We start from the raw sequence: 27,330 nt of genomic DNA, 5'->3' as shown, positions 1-27,330 counted from the left end.
CCAGTGTTCTAGGAGTAAATCCCAACTCCTCAGCCACTCCACAAGCCCCTTTCTAACTGCCCCCTCTGGCCCCTGTGGATTCAATTTGCCTCCTCTACTCATCTGACCTCAGTTCTCTCTGCTCAGGCTTCCATTCCATTCCTTATTTGAGAACCCCGTGGTAAAAGTGCATTCTAAGGAGCTACGTTTCATAGGGGACTCTGAGGAGTTTTTTTTAATCCAGACTTTTTCTGCACTAAACGTATACTGTTCTTTCATATTCACAATGTTTTCAGATTGTGTTAAGTTTTAGAGATATGCATCAAAAGCTATTTCTTGACCACTTACTATATATTTGGCCTTAGTTGGTGGGAACAGTAAAGGCAGATGCAGCCTGCTTAAACAGAGAATTGCCTGGAGCACATATTTAAAATAAAGATTCCTTGGTCTCTGAATTTGAATCTCCAGGGAAGTTCTCAAGTGAATCTTAGAACTGAGTAGGTTGGAAAGACCTAACCTGATTTCATTTATAAGAAATATCCAGGGACCTCCCAGTGGCTAAGATTCCCACTTCCACTGCTGGGGATGCGGGTTCAATCCCTAATTAGGGAACTAAGATCCCATATGCCAGGTGATTCAGCCAAAAAAAAAAAAAAAAAAGAAGAAGAAGAAAGACCCAGAATAGGCAAATCTATAGAATCTGTGGTTTCAGTAGGTTAGTGGTTGCCTTGAGGGCTGGGGGGCAGGAAAGGGAAGTGGATGCAGAGGTCCTGGGAATGATACTTAAGGAGTGCTGAGTTTCTTTTGAGGTTGATGAAATTTCTAAAATTGATTTGGTGATGATTGTACAACCCTAAATACACTAAAAGCCACTACTGAATTGTACATTTTAAACGGATGAATTGTATGGTATGCAGACTAAATCTTAATAAAGCTGTTTAAAAACAAAACAAAAAACTTGGACCAAGCTCTACAAGGAAGGCAGCAATCGTCTTTCCCAGACTTGGGTGGTATGCGTTACCTAGCTGACTAGTCAGCAAATACTTACAGATGTATATATTGGAGGTATAAACAAGTGATTGCAATGGGGTGTGATTCCCCTAAAACTGTACTAGGGGAAACGCATACTTCTATGATAGGAGCACCGGAGAAGGCAATGGCACCCCACTCCAGTACTCTTGCCTGGAAAATCCCATGGATGGAGGAGCCTGGTGGGCTGCCGTCCATTGGGGTCGCTAAAAGTCGGGCACGACTGAAGCAACTTAGCAGCAGCAGCAGCAGCATGATAGGAGCACAGTGGAAGGGAAGCTTCCTGAGGAAATCTGTGATGTTCAGGTTGAAGCCTATCAGGTAACCAGGCATTAGCAAGGGAAGATGAGGAGTGTACCACAGAGGCAAGTAAGCGCCAAGGATGGTTCAGTGAGGTCCCATGCAGACTGAGAAGTTAGGTGGCAGAAGTGGGGCTGGAGGGAGGAACCCACGTAAAAGCCTTTGTGAGCCAGGCTGAGGGGGCTGGAATTTTCCCTAAGAGAAACAGACTGTAGTGATGGGTCTGTTTTTAGAAATCACTTTGCACTTTGGAGACTGGATGGAAGAAGGGCAAGACCAGAGTCAGGGAGCCTGTGAGGGGGCAGTTTTAGTGTTTAGGAGAGAGGTCAATGTGTCTGGAAACAGTGGTGCCAATGGGGATGAAGAGAAACAGAACTTAGCAATATTTAGGGTATTTAATTGCAAAGATTGTGATGGTTCGGATGAGGGCACAGGGGCAAGAATCAAGGGTGAGGCCCAGTTGTGTGGCTTGAGTACCTGGCTTGAGTACCAATAAACTGGGTAGATGGTAACCCCGAGAGTCTGAGAGGAGAAGCAGGTTTTGAGATGTTTGATTTTGAGCATGCTTTTCAAAAGGTGTCCAGTCAGCAGTTGGATATGAGGGTCAGGAGATGAGGAGAGAGCCATGTGAATTACAGCCATGAGGCATACAGCCTCAGCATATAGATGGAAGCCAGAGAAATGGATAAGGTGCTTCAAGGAGTGTGTTTCAAAAGAGAGGAGCAAGGGGCCTAGAATGGAATGCTGTGGAGTGATGTTTGTAAGAGGATGCTTGAGGAGGAGGAGGAGGAGGAGAAAGCTGTAGAGAGATTCAGAGGAAACAGCTAGAAACGTCAGTGTTAACATGGCAATTCGGTTGCTTATTCAGCTTCTCCAAGTCAATACTATTGGCAGATCCAATATGCTCTGGGTGTCTTCAGAGGAAAATGAGACTTGACCATTGATATCAAACTCAAACTATGACCATCACCCCACTGCAGCCTTCTGAAACAAGAGGCCTCTTCCTGCAGGTCAATGACAGTCTTATTTTCCAAATGATAGATGTTTTTCCGTAGCAGTTCATTTAGGTCTGGGAGTCCTTCCCAAGCTCACCCTCTGTATTACGTCGGCCCAGGAGAGCCAGGTCCAGCAGCCAGGCCAACAGCCTTCTGTCCATGGCTGAGAGATGGCCTAAATAGGGTCCTCCAGAGATGCCAGGGGTGGGGGGAACATGTCATATGTCCAGGGTTCAGCAAATTGTACCCACACACCAGGCAGAAGCACACAAGGAAGGCACCCCCACTCTGTGGGCAAGACAAAGAAGCAGTTCTCTTCCCACATGCCAACCCATCTGCCTCTTTGCCTTTACCATGTTTTTTTCTTTCTTCTTTTTTTGGTTCTCTGCAGCTCTGAATACATGAGGAAGGAGAGCAGAGACTGGAGGAAAGGTAAGGTTGGAAGAGGGCAAAAGGAAAGGAGGTGGGGTGGGGGGATCCAGTGCCCCCCTACCCAATAAACTGTATGCTGGACTACCTCAGCCTGGTCCCTTTTTCCACAGCGTGGAGAGCCCCAGCAATAGTGGCCAGGGCATGGCTGCAGCCTAGATGGACTTGATCGGTGGGGCGTTTCTCAGGGTGTCACAGACCTTGGAGGCCCACTTCCTTCTGTCCCCTCACAGAGGCTGGCACAGGCTCCACAGGACATCTGGGCACAGACTTTCCCTGCTCTGGTGCATCTGACTCCTGGTGGTGTCATCAGCCTCCCGTCACCGGAGGTAGCAGGCTCAAAACTGTCCAGAGTTGCCAGAGTGAGAGCCTCTCCGAACCTGTGTGACAGCAGAGGAGGAGGTGTGCTGGGAGCAGCTTTGCCTTGTGCGAAGACCTATGGGAGCACCTGTGAGGGTTTGCGTGTGCTGGGGGAGGGCAGGGTGTGCAGAAGGGCAGACAAGGGCTTCCCCTGCCCGCCCCCCCATTCCCTGCCACCTCATAGACGTGGGCCTGAGCATAGGAGGCCATACAGCCTGACTTTAAGTAATTGATGGAGAGGGGTTGGGTGGCTGTTCTGGGGTTGATCCACTGCTCTGAACTGGGTAGGCTCGACGGGGCAAAGGCCCGAGGCTCTTTGTGTCTCGGCCTTGACAGTGCTTCCGCTGCACCTCACAGCACCCTAATTCTAGCTCCTACTCATCCTGACCTTCCAATCCACCCTCAACCTAGAACTGAATATGAGGCTCAGGATTCAGGGCTCTCCTTGTAGAGGACAGAGTTAGGTACCCTGTCCCTTCCCAGAGTAGGAAAGCAGAGATGTAGGGCCACTCAAATTTCCAGTGACCTGTTGACCCCTGGCAGGGGTGTTTTTCCACCCTCCATTTCTTGCCCAGGCCCTGTCCTCTCCTGTGGGTTGAGCCATGAGCTACTGCTGGTCCAGTCACCCCGCTGCACTTTCCCAGGACCTGCTAGGCCTGTGTTCACTTCCTCTTTCCCCACCACACAGGCCATGCTGTGGATGTCAGTGGACAGTCCTGTCCTCCCAGTGGGGCTCTTGTGGGGCTGCAGGCCTAAGGGACTCTAGGGGTGGTTCTGGGCCTGCAACCCTGCTTCAGGGGCCCTTACAGCAAGCCCAGGCTGTGGCCAGCTTTGGGTGCTGGCTCAGTCTCTATCAGTTGTTTGCCTTCCCCTACCACCGCGGCCGATCATCCCCCCAAAACTGAGCTGATCATCTCTCCCGTACCGCCCTTCACAGTCACAGAGGGAACACACAGCCCATGTGCTGAGGGCGGTCGGCCTGCCCCCACCCCCGCGCCCACCCCCACCCAACGGGAATGGGCCGCCTGCATCCACACACAGGTGTTTCCTGTGCTCCTTCCTGTTACCGTTTTTTTTCTCCTCAGCTTGGCTTCCCCAGCAGGTGGTTAAAGGCCCAGCCGAACCTCTTCATACACAGCTCTAAAACACAGGGGGGCAGAGCTCTCTGGGGATCTGGGTCACCCCTTCGGGAGGGGGGGTACTGTTGGCACCTCATTGGCTCTTCCTGAGTGCAAGCACACAGACTGTCCCCAGGGTGTCACGCTGCTGTGCTACGGGGACGCCAGAGTGGGCTCAGGGACCGGGGAATGCCCTCCCCTGCGCTGTCGCCACTGAAAGCTCTGGCAGGACGGGGAAGGTGCAAGACCTGTTTCTCCAGCCTCGAGTGTGGGCTTCCCTCCGGCCCTCCTAAGAACAGACCTGCCGTCCTGCAGTCCCACCCTACCCTCAGGTCCCTCCCACTGAACTCGTTAAACTTTCTGGGGTTAATAAACTCACGTGAGCCCTCTCCCTGGAGGAGCACAAGTCTGCCAGCTGTGGCAAGGTCACAAGGTTTAGTCAGGTTTGTTATTACAGAGGGGAGGCGGCTCAGAGATAGGAGGGACTTACTGTTAAGAGAGTCATAGGGCAGCCACCCACGTCACCTGCCTCCCCAGCTCCAGCTCTCCCCTCTGCAAGAACCTCCTCTCAACCCACTCACCTCCTTGGGCACAGCCCCTTCTGTAGGAAGCTGCCTTTGCTGAAGTAAAGACCCAGAAGCCTGGCATTCCCTGATGGGGTTCTGCTGCCCCCTGGTGGCCAGAAGCTCCAGCCACCACCACACCTTCTGTTCCTGCCTGCTTCCTCTTTGCCTCCCAGCCAAGCCAGCTGCTGCTAGGGAGCCATTCCCAGGACTGGCACCCTTTGGGCCTTCTCTAGGCCAGCTCCAGAGTTTAGCTCCAGACTAGTCCTATAGCTTCCAGGCCCAGGGTACACCCACCTGCAGGCCGGGCCTCCTCGGCAACACTCCACCACCCTCTTCCTCTGCCCTCTTTTCCAAGCCCATTTCCGCCTCTGAGCTTCTTCCATCTGGATTTTCAGGGCAAAAAAAGCACATGGTACTGTCACAGTTGGAGTGTGTACACACTAGTGTCAGGGCCACAGCCAGAAGATGCTGGAGCAGGAGGTTAGAAGTGCACCAGTCCAGGCTATGTAGGAAAGGCATTTCTGCTTTTTTTTTTTTTTTTTTTTATTTTCTGTAAAACTCTGTAAATAAAATACAAAACCAAGGGCAGGGCAGAGGCAGGACGGCCAGGCCCAGGACACCGATCTATGGCAAGTGTGCTGAGCCAAGGCTGGGAGGCACTTGACTGTGGCACTGACTCCACCAACCCCAAGGACAACAGGAGAATATATTAGATTTTCATTGATAGGAATCTGTGAGGGAAGGATGCCTGGAGCCAGCCCTCATCCTCCCTGGCAGTGCCTGGTAAGCCCTGAAGGTGCGGGGAAGGGGCACTGGGGGCCGCTGGGTGAGGAGTTTAGAATGCCGTGCTAGCCATGCTGCCGGGCCCAAAGATGCGGGGCAGGGCATCCAGTGACTCCTCCAGCCTTCGGTGGGCAGACTGTCCCTCTTCTCCTGGAATGGATAAGGATGGGGTTAGGAGTGGTCCTAGCTCCACCCTTCCCTCCCACCCCAACCCCATCTCACCCTTACTCCCAGCAGCCAAATGTCCTAGAACTCAACTAGAACCATGCCTCCTGATCCCCAGCCTCACCACACTGCTGCAGGCTCTGCCGAGCTGCTTCCCTAACGGCTTCTGTGTCCGTCTGGCAGAGGTACACCAAGGGCTCAATGCCTTCTGGAGCCTACCAGGGGAGAGAGCACTGAGGTGGGCCCAGGGGAGCAGGCTCAGGACCCAGGGCTCGGGGAGCTGGGAGGGGAAACAGAGGGTGGGAAGATCAGCAGGGGTCACCTTGATGCAGCCCAGAGCCAGGCAGCCGGCCACTCTGGTCTGCACATCCTCATCCTCCAGCTGGTCCAGGAAGCACAGCAGGGCCTGGGTAGGGTTGGGAGGGTAAACTCAGCCTGGGACTCAGCCTGGGACCCCAGCCTCTACCCTCCAGGGAGGCCTGCCCAACTCTCACCCTTTCCCTGAAGGCAGGGCCCAGCGAAAGGCTCCGGAGCTGAGTGCTGACAGCAGCCATGACCTTGTTGTTCCCATGGACAAGCAGAGAGCTGAGGGCCCGGAGCCCGTCCCTTTGGAGCCGCCCCTCAGGTGCCAACCTCAGGGCCTTCAGCACAATAGCCTGGTCATCTGAGTTCAGATTCCGCACCAGTAACACTGAAAAGGAAGTTGGGCAGTAGGGGAGGGGGTGTCAGTTGGAACAAGGTGGCAGGGCAAAGAGCCTCCGGGGGTAGGGTCTTTTGTACCCTCGTGTCCTGAATCTACACCTTCAGACCCACCCACAGGGTCAGGCCACTTTGTGACCAGGGCCACTGCCTCACCCTCCTCAGCTGTCTCGGTTACATAGGCCTCCATGGAGGAGCAGTCCAAGGCTTCGACGTAACTCCAGAACTGGAAGACGGTGAGCTGCTCTCCAGGGCCTGCCTGGCTCCGGGGCAGCTTCTGGCCCAGGGCATCCTCCAGGAACTTGATGCACACTGTGGGAGGCAGGGTTGCAGGTCTCAGGGAGTGGAGGGACCTGGGTCATTAGAGGGAAGGGTGCCCCATCCCTGGTGCACGTCCGGGAAGTCCCTGTCCAATCTGGGCCCTTTTGTGCTGAGGCATGTGCCTTTACTATTTCTTCCCAGTGCTCAACTCAGCATGTCTGTGTGGGCTGACCTGGCTTTCCCTAAGGTCCCATCACTGGGGATCTGAGGAAGGAGGGTAGAAGGGGCAGGCCAGCAGCCCACTCACCAGCCTCGGCTAAGCCTGTCTGGCGCAGGGAGAGACGGGCGCTGTACTGATTGCAGAAGGTGAGGAGCACCCGCTCCACAGGGCAGATGAAAGGGCTGAGTCCCTCTGTGCATTGGTCCCAGAAGGTCAGGAAGCCGGGCCGAGAGGCCGAGAACTGCACCACTGTGAGGAGATACAGGAAACTGTCAGCAACAGAGCAGGCAGGTGGTGAGACAGGTGTGCACGTGGGGCAGGGCAAGGCAGGAGCTCCGGGACACACGCGCCAGGGCCCACACAGCCTTTACCTTCCTGGGCAGAGGTGGCAGGCATTTCCCATCGCCTGCTGAGCTCGCATACTGCTTCGAGCACTCGGGCCTCCCGCAGTAGCCGCTCCAGGGCCCATGCCTCCTGGCAGCGCAGGGGCCCAAATGTGCCCAGTTTCTGGAGAACAGGGGTGGCCAAGTAGCTCAGACCTCAAGGTAGAGCTTAGAGAGGATGGAGACCGGGGACTGCAAGTCCCAGCATGCATCGGGAGAGGCTTGGGGGAGCCAGAGTGTGGGAGGTGTTCCATTCAGCAAAAGCCAGGCCCTGGGACATTGGGGAGTGGAACTCAGAGGAGGGGTGAAGGGCCAGGAATGAGGTGCAGGGCTCCCTGGGGGAAGCGGCTGCCAGGGGAGGGTGGGGAGAACACCAATAGCCTCACCAGCAGGAGGCGGCTGCAGTGATACAGGTGCTGAACCAAGGCAGCATCCAGAGCTGGACACTCTGTGCTGAGGGGTCGGGCACTGGGCGAGTCAAGGCTGTCCTCAGCCCCAGGTGCTAGGCTGTTTGGGGGCCTGAGAGAAAGATGGGGTCAACCGCCCCAGGAGCAGACATCATCATTTGGTCACCAATGAATTTTTATTAAGCTCCCCCCCGCCATCCCAGAACAGAACAGGTGACACACGAACAGACACTGGGCAAGTTCACGGAAGACTTCCAGAAGAAGGAAAGGGCTGGGACCAACAGGTGGTAGCAGGGGTCTGCCCAGAGCCCATCTGCCCAGGGCCACCTCCAGCTACGACCGCCAGCACCGCTGGGGCCAGGACGGGCGGGAGTAGGGCTGCAGGCGGGATGGCCTATGCACAGTGGACTGCGAGAGGTTGTGGCCCAAGGGGCGCCGGGCACCGGGTTGTAACCTGGGCAGCATCAGAGAGAGGAGGGGCTGCGCAAGATCTTCAACTGCGAGTTGGCAAAGGCCACTCTGGGACAGAGAGCCAAGGGGCCCGGGTCTCTGGGCAGATCGGGATCCAGACAGAGGAGGTTGATGCTGAGGGACCCAGGATGCACAGGGAGGCACAGAAAGGGCTCGTTCATAGCGTGGGTTCAAGGTGAGGCCAAGGAAGAGAGGAGGAGCTGGAGACTCAGGAGCTGACAGGGACCGACGGGGGAGGCAGACACTGCAGGGATGAGGAGGAAGGTGGCCAGAAGCACTGGGGATACAGATGGGGTTGAAAACATGGGCACCAAGGACACAAAAGTAGTACACGGGTGGGGTGAACATGGAGGCTCCCACCAGCAACCCCGCTCCTCCTGCCCACCTCTCATCTTGCTGCTCTCTCTACGTGGTCCACCTGGCCTCACCTCACCTGTTCCCCTTTCTCACCTCTCTCCTTCACCTGGTACTCACCTCCCCTCTTACCCCTCCCCTCACCCTTCTCACCTGTCCCCAGGACTGTCATTGTCTTCATCTTCATCCTCATTGAGGAAGCTGAAGCTTTCTAGGGCATGCTCCACAGTGATGCTGAGACTGGAGGCCCGGCTCCGAGTCAGGCCTTGTCTCTGCTGGGGTTTTGAAGGGCGTCAGAGCTGCTGCCCCTGCCTGGCTGCCCTCCCTGTACCACCACAGCCCAGTCCGGCCCTCCTCACCATAAGCAGACTCTCTAGCCGGGTCACCTCCTGCTCCAGACCCTGCAGCTCGGGAAACTGGCCACGATAGTCATCCAGGGCAGCCATCAGGGCCCCCAGAGCCTCTTCCAGCCTCCTGTCCCCAGCCCCTCCAGCTGCCCCTGGAACTGGGGCAGGAGCAGCCCTGGCCACTTTAGGGTCTGGATGCTGGGGCACAGGGGCTAGGGGTGAGGGAAGGAGACTTGGGCTCTGACAGATGGCTTCTGGGGGGTCTGGGGAAGGGCTTGTGAGGTGCTCCCAACTGGAACAAGCAGGACTTGGATGGGAGGTGCTGGGGGATATGGGGTCTGCCTGAGTGCAAGGAGTGGAGGCTAGGTAACTACCAGACAGGGGGTCAGTGCCTAGGTGGGGAGGGTCTGTATTTGCAGAGGGGCTGGAGAGCTTGGCAAAGCCTAGAAAAGTGGAGGGGCTTACAGTTGTAAGAGTGGGGCTTGTGACACAATGAGTGGGACTACTGGTGGTCTGGACTGGGTCCTTAGCATTGGCTGTAGTGGTGTTAGTTGACATCTTGGCTTTGGGAGTAGTAGTTGCAGTAGTGTGGGTGGGGCCTGTGGTGGTGTAGGTGGGGCTTGCAGTAGTGTGGGTAGGGCCTGTGGTGGTGTAGGTGGGGCTGGCAGTAGTGTGGGTAGGGCCTGTGGTGGCATAGGTGGGGCTTGCAGTAGTATGGGTGGGGCTTGTGGTGGTGTGGGTGGGGCTTGCAGTAGTATGGGTATGGCTTGTGGTGGTATGGGTGGGGCTTGCAGTAGTGTGGGCTGGGCTTGTGGTGGTATGGGTGGGGCTTGTGGTGGTGTGGGTGGGGCTTGTGGTGGTGTGGGTGGGGCTAGTGGTAGTCTGCAGTGGACCTGTGGCACTGGCTGTAGGGACTGCGGTAATGAGAGTAGAGACCATGGGCTTGTTGATAGCGCTTGTGACAGTGTGTGTCAAGTTTGTGACAGTGTGGCTGAGGCTTGCGGTGGTCTGGACTGGGTCTGTAGTATTGGGGGTAGGAGCTGCAGGAGTCGGGGGAGAAAGCACTGGTTTGTGGGTGGGACTTGTGGTGGTCTGGACTGGCCCTGTGGTACTGGGGGTAGGACCTGTGGCAGTGAGGACAGAGACCACGGTCTTGTGGGTAGAAGCTGTGGTAGAGTGAGTGAGGCTTGGAGCACTATGGGTAGGGCTTATGGCACTAGAGGTGGAGCCTGTAGTGGTCTGGGTGGGCAGTTCAGGAGAGCTAGAATTTATGGTCTTGTTAGCCGAGCCTAGGTGAGCAGATGGGGCAGGGCCTGTTGTACTGAGAGTGGGGCTTGTGGCAGAACAGCCAGCAACCAGGGCAGGAGGGACAGGAGCAGGGTGCTCCCCATGGGTGGGATCTGGGCACGCAGGTGGGCTAGGTCCCCGGACTAGACTTTCTAGGTCTGCAGCCTCCACTGAAGCCTCAGCCAGGGCAGCGTCCACACTGGCCTCACTGATATGGCTCAGAGTCCGGCTGTAGGGGGCATGCCCATTGGCCAGGGCTGGGGCTACAGCCCCCTCCTCATCCATGGGCCCAGAAGTGGAGGTCTCAGCCCTACGGAAGGCAACTTGGATGGGCAGAGGCTCAGGCTGCTGTACCAGGGGCCTGGGGGCTGAGGAGTGGCGGGCAGTGCCTGAGAGCTGTGGGCTGGATGAGTCATCAGAAGATTCAGATGACAGGGACCATGCTGTCCCATTCTCCAGCTCCTCCTGCCGCCGCAGCATATTCTGGGAGAGAGGAAAGGACGTTTCAGGACCACCTCTTCTTGGGGAAGGTGGTGCTGAGCCTGGGATGTGACTCACATAAAAGGCCTGTTCCCGAAGCGAGGGTGTGTCTGGTGGGCTCTGGCTATAGGTGGAGAAGCGCTTGGTGACTGTAGAGGACTTGTTGACAGTAGAAGCAGCTGAGGGCTGGTCGTCCTTGTCAAAGGGACTGGAGAGGAAAGAATCTGTTAGCAGACGCCACAAACCCCAGCCCTGTCTCCAAGTCCCTCACCCCTACCAACCTCCATGTCACTTCCAAGCTGAGCTTGATGGTGCCGAGGTCATTAATGTCCACTGCTACAACCTGGGGCAAGGCAGCGAACAGGTCCTTGGTCTCACAGGAGACGCTTCCTACAACCACATGGTTGGCCAGGCCCTTCAGTTCTGTCACCTGTAGCCAAGAATGCATGGTAGGGTCACAAGGGTGTAGGGATCATGAGATTGTGGGGGATCAGAGGTCTGAACCTGCACAGTCACAGGGTCATGGGGCCATGCAGGCTTGAAGCATTCTGGGAGCATGGGGATCACAGAGGTCCAAATCTGTAGTCACTATGGTCATGGAGTCACAGCCTCATGGGAGTTCAGGGGGCAAATATTCACCAGGTCAGAAGATCATGGGGAAGTCACAGGGTCATGAAGGTCAAGGGGGTCACACATTCACAGGGACAAGGAGCCAGGTGGGGGTCACAGGCATTAAGGGTCTCAAGGTCATGAAGGTCCAAAGGGGTTCACAGGTCAGAGTTATAGCATCTTGGTATCCTATGGTCCTGGGCAGAGCCATCACCTTGATGGACAGGAATTCCGTGAGCAGAGGCAGAAAGACGGTTTCCTCGCTGTCCCACACTTGCTTTCCACTACTCTCTATGCGGCCCCGTAGTTTCCAGCGCTGACGCCCATATTTCATATAGATCTAGGGGAAGAAGAAGAATGAAGCAGACTTCCATGTTGTGACCCTGCCACCCCAGCCCCTCCCTTCCCATCCTTCTACCTCATACTGGTCACCAACACACAGCCTGGCGAAGCCGGCCAGCCCTGGGAGTGGGGGAGAAGGAGATGAGCTGGGTCGAGGGGTCTCAGGCACACACTTCCCCCAACCGGCTGACACCTCACTGCTTGGTACCTTTCATCCGGAGGTGGAACTCGCCCAGCTGTGCTTCCAGCTCACTCTCCAGCAGACACATGCTCTGGACAGAGAGATGGGGGCAGGGGGAACGACAGGAAGAGGTCAAAAGCCAGTCCCCTCTCACTAACCCTACTGTACCCTGTGCCTCGGCCTCAGGGGCACACATCCCTCACCTCTGTGTACTCGCGATGCCCTCGAGTAGCCTCAGCCAGGCTGTCCCGGGCTTCGCGGCTCCCCGGGGAGCCAGTGCTGTAGGCACGGACCATGTTGTAGGCGCCATCCCGGAGACGCCGCTGCACACAGTATGACTCATACAGTTCATCAATCTGGGCAGAGGAGTTGGGTGGCAGAGGGGGGCTGAGACTCACTGCTGGGGTTGCTCCCCAGGGCCTCCCCAGGGCCTACCATCACCCATTCTCCCTGTGACACCCGACCCCCCACCCCAGGCTGCAAGCACACACAGGTATGCCGCACTAGTACCTTGCTGGCATGGAACTCCAGCCGCCGCAGGAAGCGTTCAATGGACTTGACTTGCTGGGGGAAAGGTGTGTTAGAAGCCTGAGGCCCAGGGCTCTTTACCTACCTCTGAGTCAACCTCTTCCAACACCATTCTCTATACACTCACCTTGTCCAGGTCATACAGGAAGCCCTGCAGGGAGAGGTTGGGGTGGGGGGCGCACATTAGGACGTAGGAGAAGAACTCCAGCAGGGGCACCGGCTTGGCCAGACCATCCAGCGCCTTTCCCTCCCAGGCTTTCTCCTCTCACACCACAGTCTGCAGCCATTCCAGTCAAAGCAGGGACTGGCCTACCTTCTCACGTGCCTGGTCTCTGCTGGTGTCAGAGATCTGGTCTCCAGGACCACTCCAGTACTCTTCCCCCTGCCTCTTCTGTGAGCTCCCTCCCCTGGCCCATTGCCATTGCAACTATCCCCAGGACAAGAGCTCTGCGCCTCCTCATGCTTGGTTCCCCCTAACAGGGAACTCCTGTTAGACCCAGCAGAAATGGTTCTTTCTCTGCGAAGCCCTGAACTCTGCCCCGGAAAAAACCACAGCTCTCGCTGAGGACCACCAAAACCTAATCTCAACATAATCTCCTGCTGTCCGTGTCAGTGGGGTTTGACCCACCCCATTGGAAGTTCCCAGGGGGCAGGCACTAGGTCACAGGGAGAAAGTGCACACAGCCTGGGAAGGCATTAGAGAGAAACCTCCTATCAGTTTTGCCTGATACCCCTTTTCTAGTCACACCTGGACTGAGTCACCCCAGAAAACACCCCTGATGTTAGCCAGCACTGCCCCTGCCCCGCCCCCCAACACCACAAGAGCAAAGAGCATTAATCCAGGACATACAGGATGTCAACTCTTCACTCACCAGGCGGGAATTCCTCTTGGACTCCCTTATCTGTCCTTGGAGTTTCTCCTGCTCCTGCTGGTGCACTTCCAAATAGGCCCTGGGTAAACGGTGACCACAGAGTTCTCTTACTTCTCCAGTCTCTATCTGCCCAAGCAAGGGGCAGTGAGGAGAGGGAGTGAAGCTGGGGAAGGTTCCCATTAGCAGGAAGGGTAGAGGCCTTAGGGAGGGATCCTGGGACAAGGGATTGGGAGGGCACTGCTTACGTCAGGCCTCGCTTGAGCGCAGTGTACACCAGGTCCAGGCGCTCAGGCTGCGGGACCTTGGGGGCAGGGTGCGCCACTGAAAACATCTTGGACACTCGGGAGAGCGCCGGGGGCTTCCGAGGGGGCCCCGGGGGACTGAAGGCCGGGAAGCTCCTGAAGAAGAGACTGCACTCAGAAAGAGGCAAGAAGTTCTCCCCCACACCCTCACTAGCACACTCCAACCCGGTCAGCCTCTGGACCCGGTCAGCCCCTGGACCCGGTCAGCCACCCTCTACTGCATACCTGGGCCCCCGCTCCTGGCTTCCGAGGACGCCTGCGAAGGACTGGCTCCTACTGACCCGGGCGCTGAGCAGGCGGCGCTGCGGCCGCACCGACAGGGACATCATGGAATGAGTCCGCGCGGGGCTCCCTGTGGGTGGCGAGGGCGGGTGTCCAGCGCCAGTCAGGCCCTTGAAGCCCCGTCCCTGCAGCCCAGCCTCTGTTTCTCAGTCCCTCCGGACACCACCGCTTGCCGCCGGCAGTCCAAAACGCACTGGCCGGGGCCCTAATGACAGGGCGGCCGCGGGTGACTCGGTCTCGGACTCAGCGTGGCCTCGGCTCGGCCCCCATTTCCTGCAGAGGTGCAGGCTCCGCCTGCCACGCGGGGCAGGAAGGGGGGTCGCGGTGGGACCCTCCCTGGGCTGGGAAGAGGCAGGAAAGGGGAGGGGCACGCAAAGAATGTGCGGAAGCGTCTGTTTACCCGAGCGTGGGGCGGGCTCCCCAGCCCTGCCCCTGACCTCCTCCCCCAAGTGGGGCCAGGAGCTCCCACGCCCGCACCCCGAGAGGCCGCGGGAGGTCACGGGGCGGGGCGGGGTGCATGCTTGGAGCCCAGCGGAGCGGTCTGGCAGGCCCGGCCTGCGCAGGATGGGATCCCCAGACCCGCCCGCCCCGCGGAAGCTGCTCCCCTCTACCCGCCACCCGCCCCGAGACGCCCAGAGCCCGGGGATTCCCAGGGTGGGGGGCAGTGCCGAGAAGGGCCCCGCCCCCTCCTCTTCCCTGAGACTCTGACCGGGAAACTGAGTCACAAACTGCCGCCTTCGCCCGGACCTTAGAGGGAAGAGATCCTCGGCAAAGCCCCACACAGATCCGGCAAACCCCGCGCCCCGGGCCCCCAGAACTCGGCCCGCACGCCCCTGGGACAGCCCCGGAGCCTCCGCAGCCCCAGACCGGGTCCTACCTCTCTTATTGGCGCTCATGATAGGTCCGGGACAGTTCCCTAACCCCCGCGCTGGCCCACCCCGAGTCCACGCCGGCCCAGGGCCCCTCGGTGCCGGCCCGGCTGGACTCCGTGCTCGCTCCCAGAGACTCTGGCTCCGGCTTCAGCTCCTCCCGGCGCCGCCCCCCGCCCAGTTCCTGCCGCCTGACTCAGCCCGCCGGGATGGGGCGGGACCAGTCCGATCAGGGGGGCACTGAGCCCTCGGCCCCCCTGGCCTCTGGGAGGGGTGACTGGGGGTTCCCCTCAGGCTGGGCACTGGTGGGGATCCTCTCAGCTGGGTGTGGAGCGCGGGTAAAGGGAGTCAGCGTGGCGGTGTATATGGAGGGATAAACAGAGTGAAGACAATGAGGGGTGGGGGGCTGACTGAGTGTAGTTAACCCAGGGGGCTCATAGAGCGCCTGTTGGAGGGTGCTGAGAGAGGCTGAGTACAGAGGGCTGAGAGATGGGGTTCTGAGTGTGTGAGGTCTTCTGAGAGAGCAGAAGTAAGGGCTGCGGGTTCTGAGTGGAGGGAGTGTGCGGAAGGATGGCAGAGAGGCACAGAGCATGAGGTGGCCCTGAGGCTGAGAAGGGCAAACCTTCAAGTGGGCGCCAGGATCAACCCCGCATAATGTGCTGCTGCCCCCAGAAGGAAGAGAAGGAACTGGGTGCAGAGAGTCCTACAGCACCGTGCACAACCCCATCCCTCCACCCACAGAAGCAGCGCTGAGTCTGGGGGACTCCCTCCACCCCAAGGCTATGGGGAGAAGATCAGGTCCCACTGCTGATCAGCCCCTTCTCTCCAGCAGAAACTGCCTCCTAGGACAGAGGCCCCATCCTCTGGCTCCCAGCTTGCATGGGCTGAATCCCCTTGGTGTTGGCCCTTTCTTGCCCCCAGTATCTCTCCATTGACTATCCCCATCCAACTCTTGCCTGGATAGAGGCCACCATGCCCAGGGTCCACTGGGCATCTCATCCCCTCAGAGGGGCTAGGTGCTCCCCCACCCCGTAAACAGTCCTGCTCCCTGATGCTCCATTCAGCCGTCCTGGGCTTACTTTCTCCACGAAAGATTGAGGTGGGCCCAGGCATCTGCATTTCCAGACAGCCCCACCCACACCCCGGGAAACAGATTCAGATGCAACATGTCCTAGGATCCTAGTATGAGAAGTGCTATCTCCCCCTCCCTCCTTGAAGACAGTGCTGTGACCCCCTACTCTGGCAGCTATCCATTCCTGTGGATTGCCCACCACTCTCTGCTCCCTGCAGCCACCCTCCATGGGAACACCCCAGCCTCATCACCTGGCTCTGGAATGCACCCCTTCCTAAATCAGAACCACACTGACCACAACTTTCAGGCTCTCTCCATCACCCCCACCTCACCTGCCTTCTACCTGAGACCTCCTGAAGCTCTCAGCTCATTTATTCAACTATTTACTAAGTAACAATCTTATTCTAGTCGCTGGAGAGGCAGCAGTTATTGCACAGACATCGCCCTGCACAAAGCTCACAACCTGCCTCTGCTTCCTTTCTCCCTGCCACCTCCCTCCCACAATCCCGGCACAGCCTTCTCCCCAGCCTGGATCTGCAGCCACCGCTCCAGCTTACCCGCCTGCTACCAATATCCCCGGCACTCTGGGCTACTCCCTTACCTGACAGAAACCAACCCTGGGCAACCCAACCCCCTGCCTTCTCTGCACCTGCACACAGGCTAGCGGGAGCCACCAGAGGTCTTGACACAGCAGCTGGGCTGGAAAAGAGCAAGTCTCAACCTCAGCCAGGCTCTTGTTTCCCATGCTGGAAATGCTCATGTGTGGCCCTAGCCATCCCTCTTCCCATGGAAGATGTTTCAGTCTTTCGCCACAAACCTCAAACAAGTTCCAGTCATTCCCACATAAAAGGTGAAAACAACCCTGGAAATACCCAAATGCCCACCAGTAGATATAATAGAGTGCTATACAATGAAAAGAATGAACAATACACAACTACATGCAACAACAGGGATGAATCCTACAGACATAATGTTGAGCGAAAGAAGCAAGACCACAAGAGAGGATATACGTATGAGCTGATATGACGTTCAAGACCAGGTAACCTACGGCGGCAGAAGTCACAACAGCAGTGACTATTAATAGCAGCGACACTAGCCCTTGGGAGCAGTGACTGGAAGGGAGCCCCAGGGGGCTGACAGGGCACTGATTATGTTCTGCTTCCTAATCTGGGTTCTGTTTCCTGATCCTAGATGGGCGTGTTCCTTTGTGAAAATGTATTGTGAGCTGTCCACTTAGGGCATGTACCCTTTCTATGTGAATATTCTATTTCAATACAAAGCTAACTTTAAATAAATCAACTATAAAAAGAAATGACCCCTCTTGTGGACTCCCAGTCTCTTTCAGCTACCCCACCCCTCACCCTATTTTGCTCTTTCAGAGCCAAGTTTCTTGAAGAGGTGTGTCCACCTCCACCTCCTCTTCCCATCCACCCACTCCTCTTCCTACCCTGTCCAGTTTCTGTACCCAGCACTCCCGACTGGTCTGGATGACAAGGTTGCCAGTGACTTCCCTGTCGCTGAATTGCGTGTTCAATGTTTAGTCCTTATCCTGCTTGATCTGAGCAAAGCTTTTCATTGGGCAGTTCTTTTCCTCTTCCTCAAGCCTTTCCTTTTTTGGATTTCAAGAGGCAACACGCCCCTGGCTTTCTACCTCTCCCTCTGCCTGCACGTCTTATTTTCCCACAGGGGATCTGTCTCTCTCCCCATCGCCGAATTGTCCTCATCCTACTCCCCACTCACGGACTGGGCACCTCTCCCACAGCTCAATGCTGTCCAAAGGTTCCCAGCTTCCTTCTCTCTTCCTTGCCCAAACCGTTCTTCTGAGCACCAGGCCTGTTCATTCAGCTGCCTGCCTGATGCATCCCGAAAGCTGAGTAACAAACTGGAGTGGGTTACTAGGGATGTGCTGAATTTGAAGTCCCCAAACTAAAGTCACCACTTTGCTCCTCAAACCTGACTCTCCCTTCTCTCTCCATGACAGGCCCATAGTCTATGTATCCAGTTGTTCAAGACAGAAACTAAGAATCATCCTGGATGCCTCAGTCTCTGTTACCCACCCACACATCTACTCAGTCACCCACTCCTGCCATCTCTGGCATCTGTCCCGTCACATCCACCCCCTCACCTAGAACTCAAGTTCAAGCCATCACCGGTTCTCACCTGGAATCCTATAACAGCTTCCTAATGGATTCCCTGTCTCCATGCTAACCCACAATGATCTGTTTTTGGGTTTTTTTTCAGTTTATTTATTTGGCTGCCCTGGGTCTTAGCTGCGGCACTCAGGATCTTTAGTTGCGACCTGTGGGATCTTAGTTCCCTGACCAGGGATCGAACCTGGGCCCCCTGCATTGGGAGCGTGTCATCTTAGCCACTGGACCACCAGGGAAGTCCCATGATCTATTCTTCATTCAGTAACAGCATTACCCCTCTTGAAACTTCAGTCACCTGACCATACTACTGTCCAATACTACTACTACAAAAAACTGTCCTTTATCAAGTGCTTTCTATGCCAGGCATTGTACTTAATTAATAAACATCATCTCATTTAATTCTGGCAACAACCCTATGGGGTGAGTCCTATTAGCCCCACTTCACAGATGAGAAACCTGAGGCTAACTGGCTGTGTGACTTCAGGAAAGACATTTCCTAACCTTTCTGGGCTGCAGATATCCATCTGTTAAATGAGGATAACAACAGTAATAATAACAACTATCTCTCAGGGAGAGGATGAAATGAGATACTTCCTCTATTGGGAGTTTTTGGGGAAGGGAGAATTGCATATGGGGTAGGGAAGTTGGGGTGGACACAATACCTCATTGTAAGCACATGGCAAATATTAACTGCTGTTATTAACAATTATTAATCTGCCCGAGATGACCCAGCTGTTAAGTAGTAGGGCCAGGACTCTATATCTTTCACATCCCTCTATTTGAACGCTTGTGAAACATCCATGGGCATCCCCCTACCCCAAGGATAAAGTCCAGACTCTCTAACATGACCCATAAGACCTTCAGGCTCTGTTCCTACCCTCACATGCCTTCCTCCTCCCCTCACAGTCCTCTGCTCCCCCAAGGTCATTCTGTTCCAGCTACCATGAATTCTCTCCAGGCCTACAAGCAGCAGCTCTCATTGACCCTATACCCCTTTCCCACTACTCTCAGCCTGACCAGCTCCCTCTCTTTTTTCTTTTACCCTACTACCTCTTCCTTCAGGAAGCCCGCCCTCAATTGGTTCCCCCTTGTAGGCACCTCATAGCTTCCTCTCTCTGATCCCTGAGGTCACATAACTCTGTTGTCAGTTCTCCTTTAGGGTCTGTCTTCTAACCAGACTGTGAGCTCTGGGGGCTGAGGCCTGCCTGCTCTGCTCACTGCGGTGTCCTCCGTGCCCTGCACCAAAGCAGTGGAGGCGGGCAGGAGCTGAGACTGCACTGGAGGCTAATGGAACTGGGATGCTCGGAGCTGCTGCAGGGGGTACATTTCCAGTCTCTGTCCCCCCAACTCTCCTACCTCATGGTCAGTTTCCTTTTCCCTTCCCTCCTTTCTGAGTGTATCAGCAAGTGGAGTTCAGCACCTCCCCCCCCCCACCGCGCCCCTCTCCCCAGGACGGGGCATGGTAGGGGATCCCTGGGAGCCTGGAACTGAGTGGGTGGGCTGGACTCAGAGGAGGCTGACCTTCCCATCAATTTTCTTTCTCTGACTGGGCTTCTGCCACAGGGACCAGATGGCCATCAGAGGGTCCAAATGACCATCAGAATATTAATCTAACTGAAAATTCCAGGGGGGAACTAGGAAGGATCTCCTCTGCCAGGGGCGGGGAGAAAAGCTGAACTCCTTGAGCTAAGAGAGAGGGTCCACCTCAGCTAGAGGAGGGGCTGGCTGATAAACAGTCAGGGGACTCTCTGGACTCACCAGCCCTTAAGTATGTTCTGCACATAGCAAAGAACCCAGGTCTCAAGGGTGTTGGGTCCTGTGGCATGGCCAGCTGGAGCAGCTAAGAAAGGAACACTGGTCATCTGCATGGCCCCAGATCCCACAGCCTTCAATCCCCTCTTCAGGCCGAAACTGCTGCACTTATGTGGGGCAGAAGGTCTTGCCACCTGTCTGCCTAGCTCAGAGGAATGCCAGGCCAGCCACTTTCGCGGGACTCCCCCAGCCCGCCCCACCCTAACGCAGGGCCGCCCAGGACAGAGGTAAACAGACGCTAAAAATAACCCGGCCAGGGAAGGCTACGAGGAAGAATGGGGTCCCTCCCGAGCCTGCCCCTGTCTCCATGGCAACTGCCCCAAACCCGACTGCTGACGTCATGCCGCAGCTGCGGGGAGCAGGGAGGGAGAGGGGCCGCGGTGCGGCCTGGGACCCCCCACCCCGGAACCGGGCGGAGGCGGCCGGGTGGCCTCACTTCCTGCCGGCCCCCTCCCTGGTCAGCTGGTCACATTCCCCGGACGGCGGCGCACTGGAAGACTTGTGGCCTCCCCCGGGCTGGGCCTAGCAGAGGCGCTAGTCGGAGCTGCAGCCAGCGAGGGGCCCGCAGTGACTCAGCCACGTCCTCCTTGCCTGCTTTTCCACCCAGGGAGGACCCAGCCCAGTGCCCTGTGTGCTCCCCTCACCCCCACCCATTTCCAGGTACCCCTCTGCAACTGCTGCCCCACAGGACCCAGGACAAGGAGGGCAGGCTGAAGTGGGAAATGAGCCTCCTATCTCCCTGGATTATTTTGTACCTCACACCCCAGTTCTCATCTCTCCCCCAACCCCATCTCTACCCTCCATGCCAGGGAAGTGGTTAGTACAGTGGCAGTACTTAAGATCTGGGTCTAATTCCCACTTCTCTCCAAACCAGCTGTGTGACCTTCAGAATATTACTTAACGTCTCTGGGCCAGTTTCTGCATCTGCTAGATTGTCTGTTAGCCGTCCTCAGAAGGCTGTGCCGACAATTGGGCAATACAGGCCCGGGGCAAGCCCCACAGATCCATCTTTATTGTTACACTAGACTGCACACAGTAGGTGCTTGGCCAGCCAACCTGGACTTGTGTTAGAAAGCTACCCAGAAGCTGAAATGAGTCAATCTCTTAGGCCAGACTCCGGTCTCCAGGAGAGGAGAATAGAGGGTGCTAAACCCAGGCTTACCCAGACCCCTAGCCCTGGTGAGCAGCCCCTTCCCCAAACCGGTTCTGCAGGGTGCCCAGGCCTGGCTGCTTGCAGAGTTCCCACACCAGCCTTTCATTTACAGGTACAGGGTCTGTTCCCCCACGGAGCCAGGCGATCCTCTCCAGCCTCCGCCAGATTTGGGCGAAGAGTCCAGTCCAAGGCCAGATTGGCTACCTCGGGTCGGGCCCCAAAGCGGCTTAGTCCAGCCGGTGGGGCCAGAGAGATTAGCTCATCTAGTAGGCGGGCCTGCGCCCCTCGGGGCCCTCTCCCCATTCCCAGCTCAGTTTCTCCCGAGGCGAGGGCAGCGGAGCTCCCGGTGAGCGTCTGTGCCAGCACCCAGGCTGACGCCTAGGGCCCACCCTCAGGCCTGGCCCCCACCCCAGAGCCCCAGGGCACGGGCCGCCTGGGCCTGGCCGTGGGAGAGGAGGCGGCAGCGCCGGGTGCGGCAGGCCCCAAGGCGGCAGCCTTTGTGGCCGTGTTCCGCGCCCGAGGGGAGGGTAGGAACGACACCGTGGGGCCTGGGTCCCGGGGATGGGGCGACACGGGACAGGGCCGCAGCGGGGGCAGCAGATCCGGGACTCCCAAGACGGGGGGAGGCACCAGAACCGCCTCGCTCGAGCCTCTCCCGGGCCGCGGGCCCCGGAAACGGCGGGGACACTCACATGGCTGCGCTGGCTGAGCGGACCTCGCTCTCTCCGTGCACTCGTCGCTGCCGGGTCAGGTCGCGCCGCAGCTGCCGCTGTCGCCGCCGCCGGTGCCCGCCCCTCCCTCTGCTCCGCCGCCTGCCGCCGAGACGCCCCGCTCCTCCCCTGGCCGGCTGGGCCCCACCCCCTGCGCGCCGGAGGCTCTAGCACCCCTGGAGGCGCCCGCGACTCGCTCCGCCCTCTCCGCTAACCCGGCAGGGGGGTGGCCCGCGGCGTCCACCGGCTTGACCGGGCAGGGTGGAGATGAGAGGCATCCTGGAGGATACGCAGGCGGTGGGAGTTCTCAGCGCTTGGGTCGGGATCCACGGGAATTGGGCGGCTTTCGGAGAACCATTAGCAAAGGCAGGAAGGAGACATTCCTTCCTACGCAGACCTCCAAATCTAGTGCACCAGAGAGCCTGACTTGCCTGGTATCTTCACAGATCCCGTGGGCTCCAGGGACCTTTCAGGCCCCTGTATCTGAAACAGGTCCTGGAGCGGCCACTGCTGGGTGGGTTGGCTGGAGGAAAGGATCAGGGCCAGTTTCAGGGAGCAGAACAGGAAGGCCTGAAGCCTGCTCATCAGACAGACACCTTCTGGGTCTGGACACTGCTCCTCAGCCCTGCCCCTCTGCCAGCCTCAGTTTCCCTGCTCTGGGGGGAAGGCTGCCCTTCCTGCCACTATCTGACTAGTAAGTCTGACCTCTTAGCTAGGCCACATGTTCACCACTCCTTGAGTACCAGCATCTGTGGAGTCTCAGGCTCACTCTGGGAGCATGGGTGAGGACCCTGGCAAGATCTGGGTACCTGCTGGCCAAGGGGGCCAGAACCCAGTCTTTTCAGTAAGGGGCTACAATGCTGGCTCTCCCCGCTGGAGTGGGCTGAGGTGGAGCTCATGGCTGACCTCACACTGAACTCAAAGGGTCAGCTCCACTCCCCCACTCTTCCCCTCAGTAAAATAACACTGGTCTTCTCCAACCCTGAAAGCTCTCCCACCTGTCAGGCTTCACTCTGTAGTCCATCATCTTTAGAGGCTGCACAGACATACCCAAAAGTGGTTTGAGGGATTTTAAAAGATTTCTAAATATCTGTCTCCCCTCCTCCTGAGGGTTGGTTTTGACTATCCAGAGGTTCGGGGTGAGGGCGGCAGGGGCCCTCAGGGGCACTGACATCCTTTCCCTCACCCTCTCTTACCAGAGACACAAGTCACCCCATTCTCCCCCCTCTCCAGCTCCTCTTTGCCTTCCTTTGCAGCACCCTTTTTTTTTTTTTCTGTATCAGCAGACCTGGGGACTGCTTCCAGAGACTGGGTTCTTCTTTCTGTTTCCCCCACCCTACAATATCATCCAGTCACAGGACTTCATCCATCCACTGACGAACACCCAGAGCCTTCCTCTGTGCGGAGCCCTCTCTTGTTCTGAGCCCCTGGATGACCCACCAGATCTCATGACCTTCCCAGAGAGACTTTTCTTCCCTGAATCTCATTTCTGCAAAGCACCACTGTCCACCCAGGCTCCCACCTGAGTGAGGCTGGGCCTCTCTGGAGCTCTCAAAACTGGCACCAGTTTGTCCCTGCCCACGTGTAAAGTCATCGCCACAGCAAGGCAAACTCTGATCACCTCTGAAAACTCTCCTTGGTACTCTCTGTCCCCACGTCCTATGGACTCATGCCTTTGTGTCACCACCAGGAAGCGCATGTGCTCATGTGTGCTCACTGTGAGGCTCTAAGATCTGTAGGCGATACAGCTCTCCTCATCACCAGTGTCCCTGGCTCACGAATTCAAAAATTCCCATTGTTGAACGAGAGTGAATGCATGAGTAAATACATGAACCCCTGGCGTCCCTCTCTCTCACCCCACTTCAATTCAGCCTCCTAGTCCTGTAGATCCTACCCCCTTAACATGTCTCACATTCACTCCTTCCCTGTACCCATCCTCCTGCTACCAGATATTGTTCTGTTGTTTATTAATTCACTGGACACTCACACACTGAGGACTCAGGGCTGGGTAGCATGTTGGCCCATGGGGCAGCAGTGGTATACAGTTGTCCTGGTGCCATTGTTTGGGGCTTCCCAGGTAGTGCTCAGTCAGTTCAGTTCAGTTAGGTCCAACTCTTTGTGACCCCATGGACTGCAGCAGGCCAGGCCTCCCTGTCCATCACCAACTCCTGGAGCTTGCTCAAACTCATGTCCATTGAGTCGGTGATGCCATCCAACCATCTCATCCTCTCTTGTCCCCTTCTCCTCCTGCCTTCAATCTTGCCCAGCGTCAGGGTCTTTTCCAGTGAGTCAGTTCTTCACATCAGGTGACCAAAGTATGTGAGCTTCACCTTCAGCCTCTGTCCTTCCAATGAATATTCAGGACTGATTTCCTTTAGGATTAACTGGTTTGATCTCCTTGCAGTCCAAGGGACTCTCAAGAGTCTTCTCCAACCTCACAGTTCAAAAGCATCAATTCTTTGGCACTCAACTTTCTTCATGGTCCAACTCTTACATCCTTACACAACTACTGGAAAAGCCATAGCTTTGACTAGATGGACCTTTGTCAGCAACGTAATGTTTCTGCTTTTTAATATGCTAAGTTTGTCATAGCTGTTCTTCCAAGGAGCAAGCATCTTTTAATTTCATGGCTGCAGTCACCATCTGCAGTGATTCTGGAGCCCAAAAAAATAAAGTATGTCACTGTTTCCATTGTTTCCCCATCTATTTGCCTTGAAGTAAATAGATGGGACCGGATGCCATGATCTTAGTTTTTTGAATGTTTAGTTTTAAGCCTGCCAATTCAAGAGACATAGGAGAACAGTTCGATCCCTGGGTTGAGAAGATTCACTGGAGAAGGAAATGGCAACCCACTCCAGTATCCTTGCTTGGAAAATCCCATGGACAGAGGAGCCTGGCGGGCTACCATTCATGGGGTCGCAAAGAGTCAGACATGACTGAAGTGACTTAGCACGCATGCACGCACACACTGATGAGGCAGCAGTGATTGTAGGGGCTTACCAGGGCACTGTCTGAGGAATTCTTTCTTGGTCTGGAATTCCACTTTCAGAAAATTCCCACTTTTAACAGACGATGCCCTTGCTCTTCACAGTCAGTCAGTCTCTGTCCAGTGTCTGGCCACATTTCTGTGTGTGCCCTTTTCTGGCCTACCTGCCTCCTCCTTTGTACCTAACAACTCGAGTGATTTTTTTTTTTTTGGCTGTGCCGTGCTACTTATGGGATCTTAGTTCTCCAACCAGGGATCAAACCCAGGCCCCCTGAAGTGGAAGCATGGAGTCCTAACCACTGCACTGCCAAGGAATTTCCTTGAATAATCTTTTAAATCATAAGTCAGGTCATATTGGTTCCCCAATGTCCTCAGGGTAAATCCAGACTGTGGTGGAGCCTCCAAGACACAAGAGATGTGGCCTAGATGACCTCATCTCCCACCTGTCCTGCCAGCCCTTCCTGCTCTGTTTCCATCACATCAGCCTTCCTGAGACTCCCTGGACATGCTCCCTCCTCTCTGGCCTTGGCCTCCTCTCCCAGCTTCCCTTCTCCGTGGATGCTCCTCTCCCTTATTCACTTGAAAAACAGCTCAAACGTCACCTCCTCCCAGAAACCCGTGTCCTCTGGCTTCCCACTCACCCCTTCTGAGGACCCATCACCACCTATTGTCCTTGTCCATGACCAGTCCTGGTTCCCCGCCCTTTTCCCACCAAGGCCAGGGATGGATGGGGGACCTCCAGCAGACAGGACCCCCGAGGCTTCACCTGGCCCTCCGCCATTCTGTTCAGGGGTCCTGAGGGAGGGACAGCATCTGAGAATCAGGGGGTGCTAGAGGCCTCTTTCCAGTAACCAGTGAACCAGGGGAGGAAGGCCTCAGCTGAAACCCATTTCACAGAGGCCTCTTTCTGTGGTCAGAGGAAGGGGTGGAGTTTGAGCTTCAGCTCAGCTCACTGAATCCTAATCTGTTCGGCTCTGAGTTGGGCTCATTCCCTGAATGGTGCTCTCCTGGCGCTGGCTGGGAGCTAGGGCAGAGCCCCGAATCATCATCTTCACTCAGAAGGATGGGCTCTGCTCTGAGAAAAAAATCCCTCTAATAGATCACAGAGGGTGGTGAGAACCATGGTGAATCCCGGTTCCTCACATATGGCACAGCTAGTTCCACTTTTGAAAGTAATGCAGTTCAAGTCCCAAAACCCAGAAAAATGGAAGCTTCCCTCACCCTGCCCCACCCCCACCATGGCTGTGAGGGGACAGAATAAAAAGTTTGCCCCCCAAGGTGCCTGTGGTCACACACCTCAGTACACGTTCATTCATTCATTCATTCACCAGATACTCACTCAGGAAGCTTTCGTGGAACCCGGTATATGCTTAGCCCCAGGGGTACCAGAAGTAAGGGGACAGAGGTCAGGGCCCCCAGTTCCTGAGCTCAGGGGCTGTCAATGAGGACAGATCATCCCTGAGTCTCTACAACTCTTATGTCACCGATGTGCGTGATTGTGACTGTGTCTGTGTGCACATTAGTCTATGTAGGAGAATGGGCAGGTCTTCAGAGGAGTGTCTGGGGAGAGAGCACAGCAGAGTTCAAGGTGCAGTAGGGAGGAGCAGCCTCCTTTGCTGGCAAGAAGCAGAAAGTGTGGTGGGAGAATTGTGTATGTGTTGGGGGATGTGGGCACCTGGTGACGGGCTTTGGGCACTAGCTAAAGAGTATGGAGGGTGATAGATAGCCTGGGCTTTAAGCTGGGGAATTCTGTGGTCGTGCCTTTGGTGTGCAAAGGTTGCTCAGGCAGTGCTCAGGGGGGACAGGTAGAGGCAGCAAGGTGGCTGCTATCATCTCCCTGCTAAAGTCACGGTGGCCTGAGCCAGAATGGGGGCAGTAGAGATAGAGACATTTAAGAGAGGCTCAGGAGGTAGAATGGAGGGCTGGGGGCTGATGGGATGTGAGGTCTAGAGAGGCCAGCATTCTAGACCATGCCAGAGTTTTGGGTCTGGGTGATGGGTGGATGATGGTATTTTTCAATGATGTGGAGAGGTCCAGTTTTCATGCCAGCAGTGGCCATCATCTCTGGGCATAATTTCACCCGGCTTTATTTTCTTCTTTGTATTTACTTATTCAAAGAATGGTTTGCAATAAACATGTCATCGTTTTCAAAGATGCCATGGCCGCTTAGGCCATGCATTCAGGCATTTCCAGGCCCGCCACTACACAGGTGGGGTAAGCTTCTACCCCAGGCACATTAGGCGACTTCCCTGGGTTCTCTCTCCCAGGCGGGGCTATCTCTGCCACTGTTCCTGCTGAGCCAGCTTTGGCCTCCAAGGGGACCTGTGAGCAGGGCCTTGGTGGGGTGGGGTGACTGTGTCCCTCAGGCTGGGCAAAGCACTCTTCCTTCCTTCCTGAGACTCCCTTCTCCTAAGGGACAAGTGCGAGAGATGACCATGCCTCTCCCAGATCATGGGATGAGTTGCTCCCCTGGGACCCTTTCAGGCCAGCCTCCCTGGCAAAGGCTAAAGTGTGGGGGGCGTAGTTTATTTCTGAGTTCCTACTGCTAGAACTGTTCTGACAGAGATTTGGAGGGCATCGAGGTGGGCAAGGTCCTAGCCACTGGGCATCCGGCAATACCCAAGGTAATACCCATCACACGTGGGATGACAATCTGGAGGCCAACCATCTTCATCAAACCGACCCCCTGCCCTGCTCAAGCCAAGCCCAAGACATACGGTGTTGGTCTTTGGCGCCACCATGTGGGAAGTCTCCACACTGCAGTAACAAACAGGCTTCACAAAACACCACCAAACTCCAGGGGGTGCCCACTTACCCCAAGTTACATTT

The 27,330-nt window shown here is 56.2% G+C and overlaps 1 protein-coding gene and 1 long non-coding RNA gene across 3 annotated transcripts in view; one reads left to right on the top strand and one right to left on the bottom strand.

Annotated features, from left to right (window-relative positions):
* The window catches only part of LOC128063400 (uncharacterized), a 44,364-nt gene that overhangs the window by 7,959 nt on the left and 9,075 nt on the right, over nucleotides 1-27,330 (top strand). Inside the window, exon 2 of the long non-coding RNA XR_008200898.1 lies at nucleotides 2,695-2,735. This is a non-coding gene — a long non-coding RNA (uncharacterized LOC128063400). The remainder of the gene's footprint in view (nucleotides 1-2,694; nucleotides 2,736-27,330) is intronic.
* Nucleotides 1,698-14,750, bottom strand: RIPOR1 (RHO family interacting cell polarization regulator 1). Of its 2 annotated transcripts, XM_052656138.1 has the most exons (24): nucleotides 14,627-14,750; nucleotides 13,693-13,819; nucleotides 13,411-13,563; nucleotides 13,166-13,244; nucleotides 12,421-12,444; nucleotides 12,276-12,329; nucleotides 11,969-12,121; nucleotides 11,793-11,856; nucleotides 11,661-11,704; nucleotides 11,457-11,582; nucleotides 10,915-11,063; nucleotides 10,712-10,841; nucleotides 8,879-10,636; nucleotides 8,673-8,794; nucleotides 7,674-7,806; nucleotides 7,276-7,411; nucleotides 6,992-7,153; nucleotides 6,580-6,735; nucleotides 6,219-6,415; nucleotides 6,047-6,130; nucleotides 5,849-5,939; nucleotides 5,071-5,709; nucleotides 4,160-4,232; nucleotides 1,698-3,112 (listed from the first exon to the last, which is right to left on the bottom strand). In XM_052656138.1, the coding sequence occupies exons 1-22, from the start codon at nucleotides 14,643-14,645 to the stop codon at nucleotides 5,612-5,614; spliced, it is 4,059 nt and encodes a 1,352-aa protein (XP_052512098.1). In that variant the 5' UTR covers nucleotides 14,646-14,750; the 3' UTR covers nucleotides 1,698-3,112; nucleotides 4,160-4,232; nucleotides 5,071-5,611. The 2 variants fall into 2 exon arrangements, with proteins under 2 accessions (XP_052512098.1, XP_052512097.1); XM_052656137.1 differs by lacking the exon at nucleotides 4,160-4,232.

This window comes from Budorcas taxicolor, chromosome 18, assembly GCF_023091745.1.
Source record: "Budorcas taxicolor isolate Tak-1 chromosome 18, Takin1.1, whole genome shotgun sequence".
Taxonomy (NCBI): domain Eukaryota; kingdom Metazoa; phylum Chordata; class Mammalia; order Artiodactyla; family Bovidae; genus Budorcas; species Budorcas taxicolor.
This window is presented reverse-complemented; position numbering and strand designations above follow the sequence as displayed.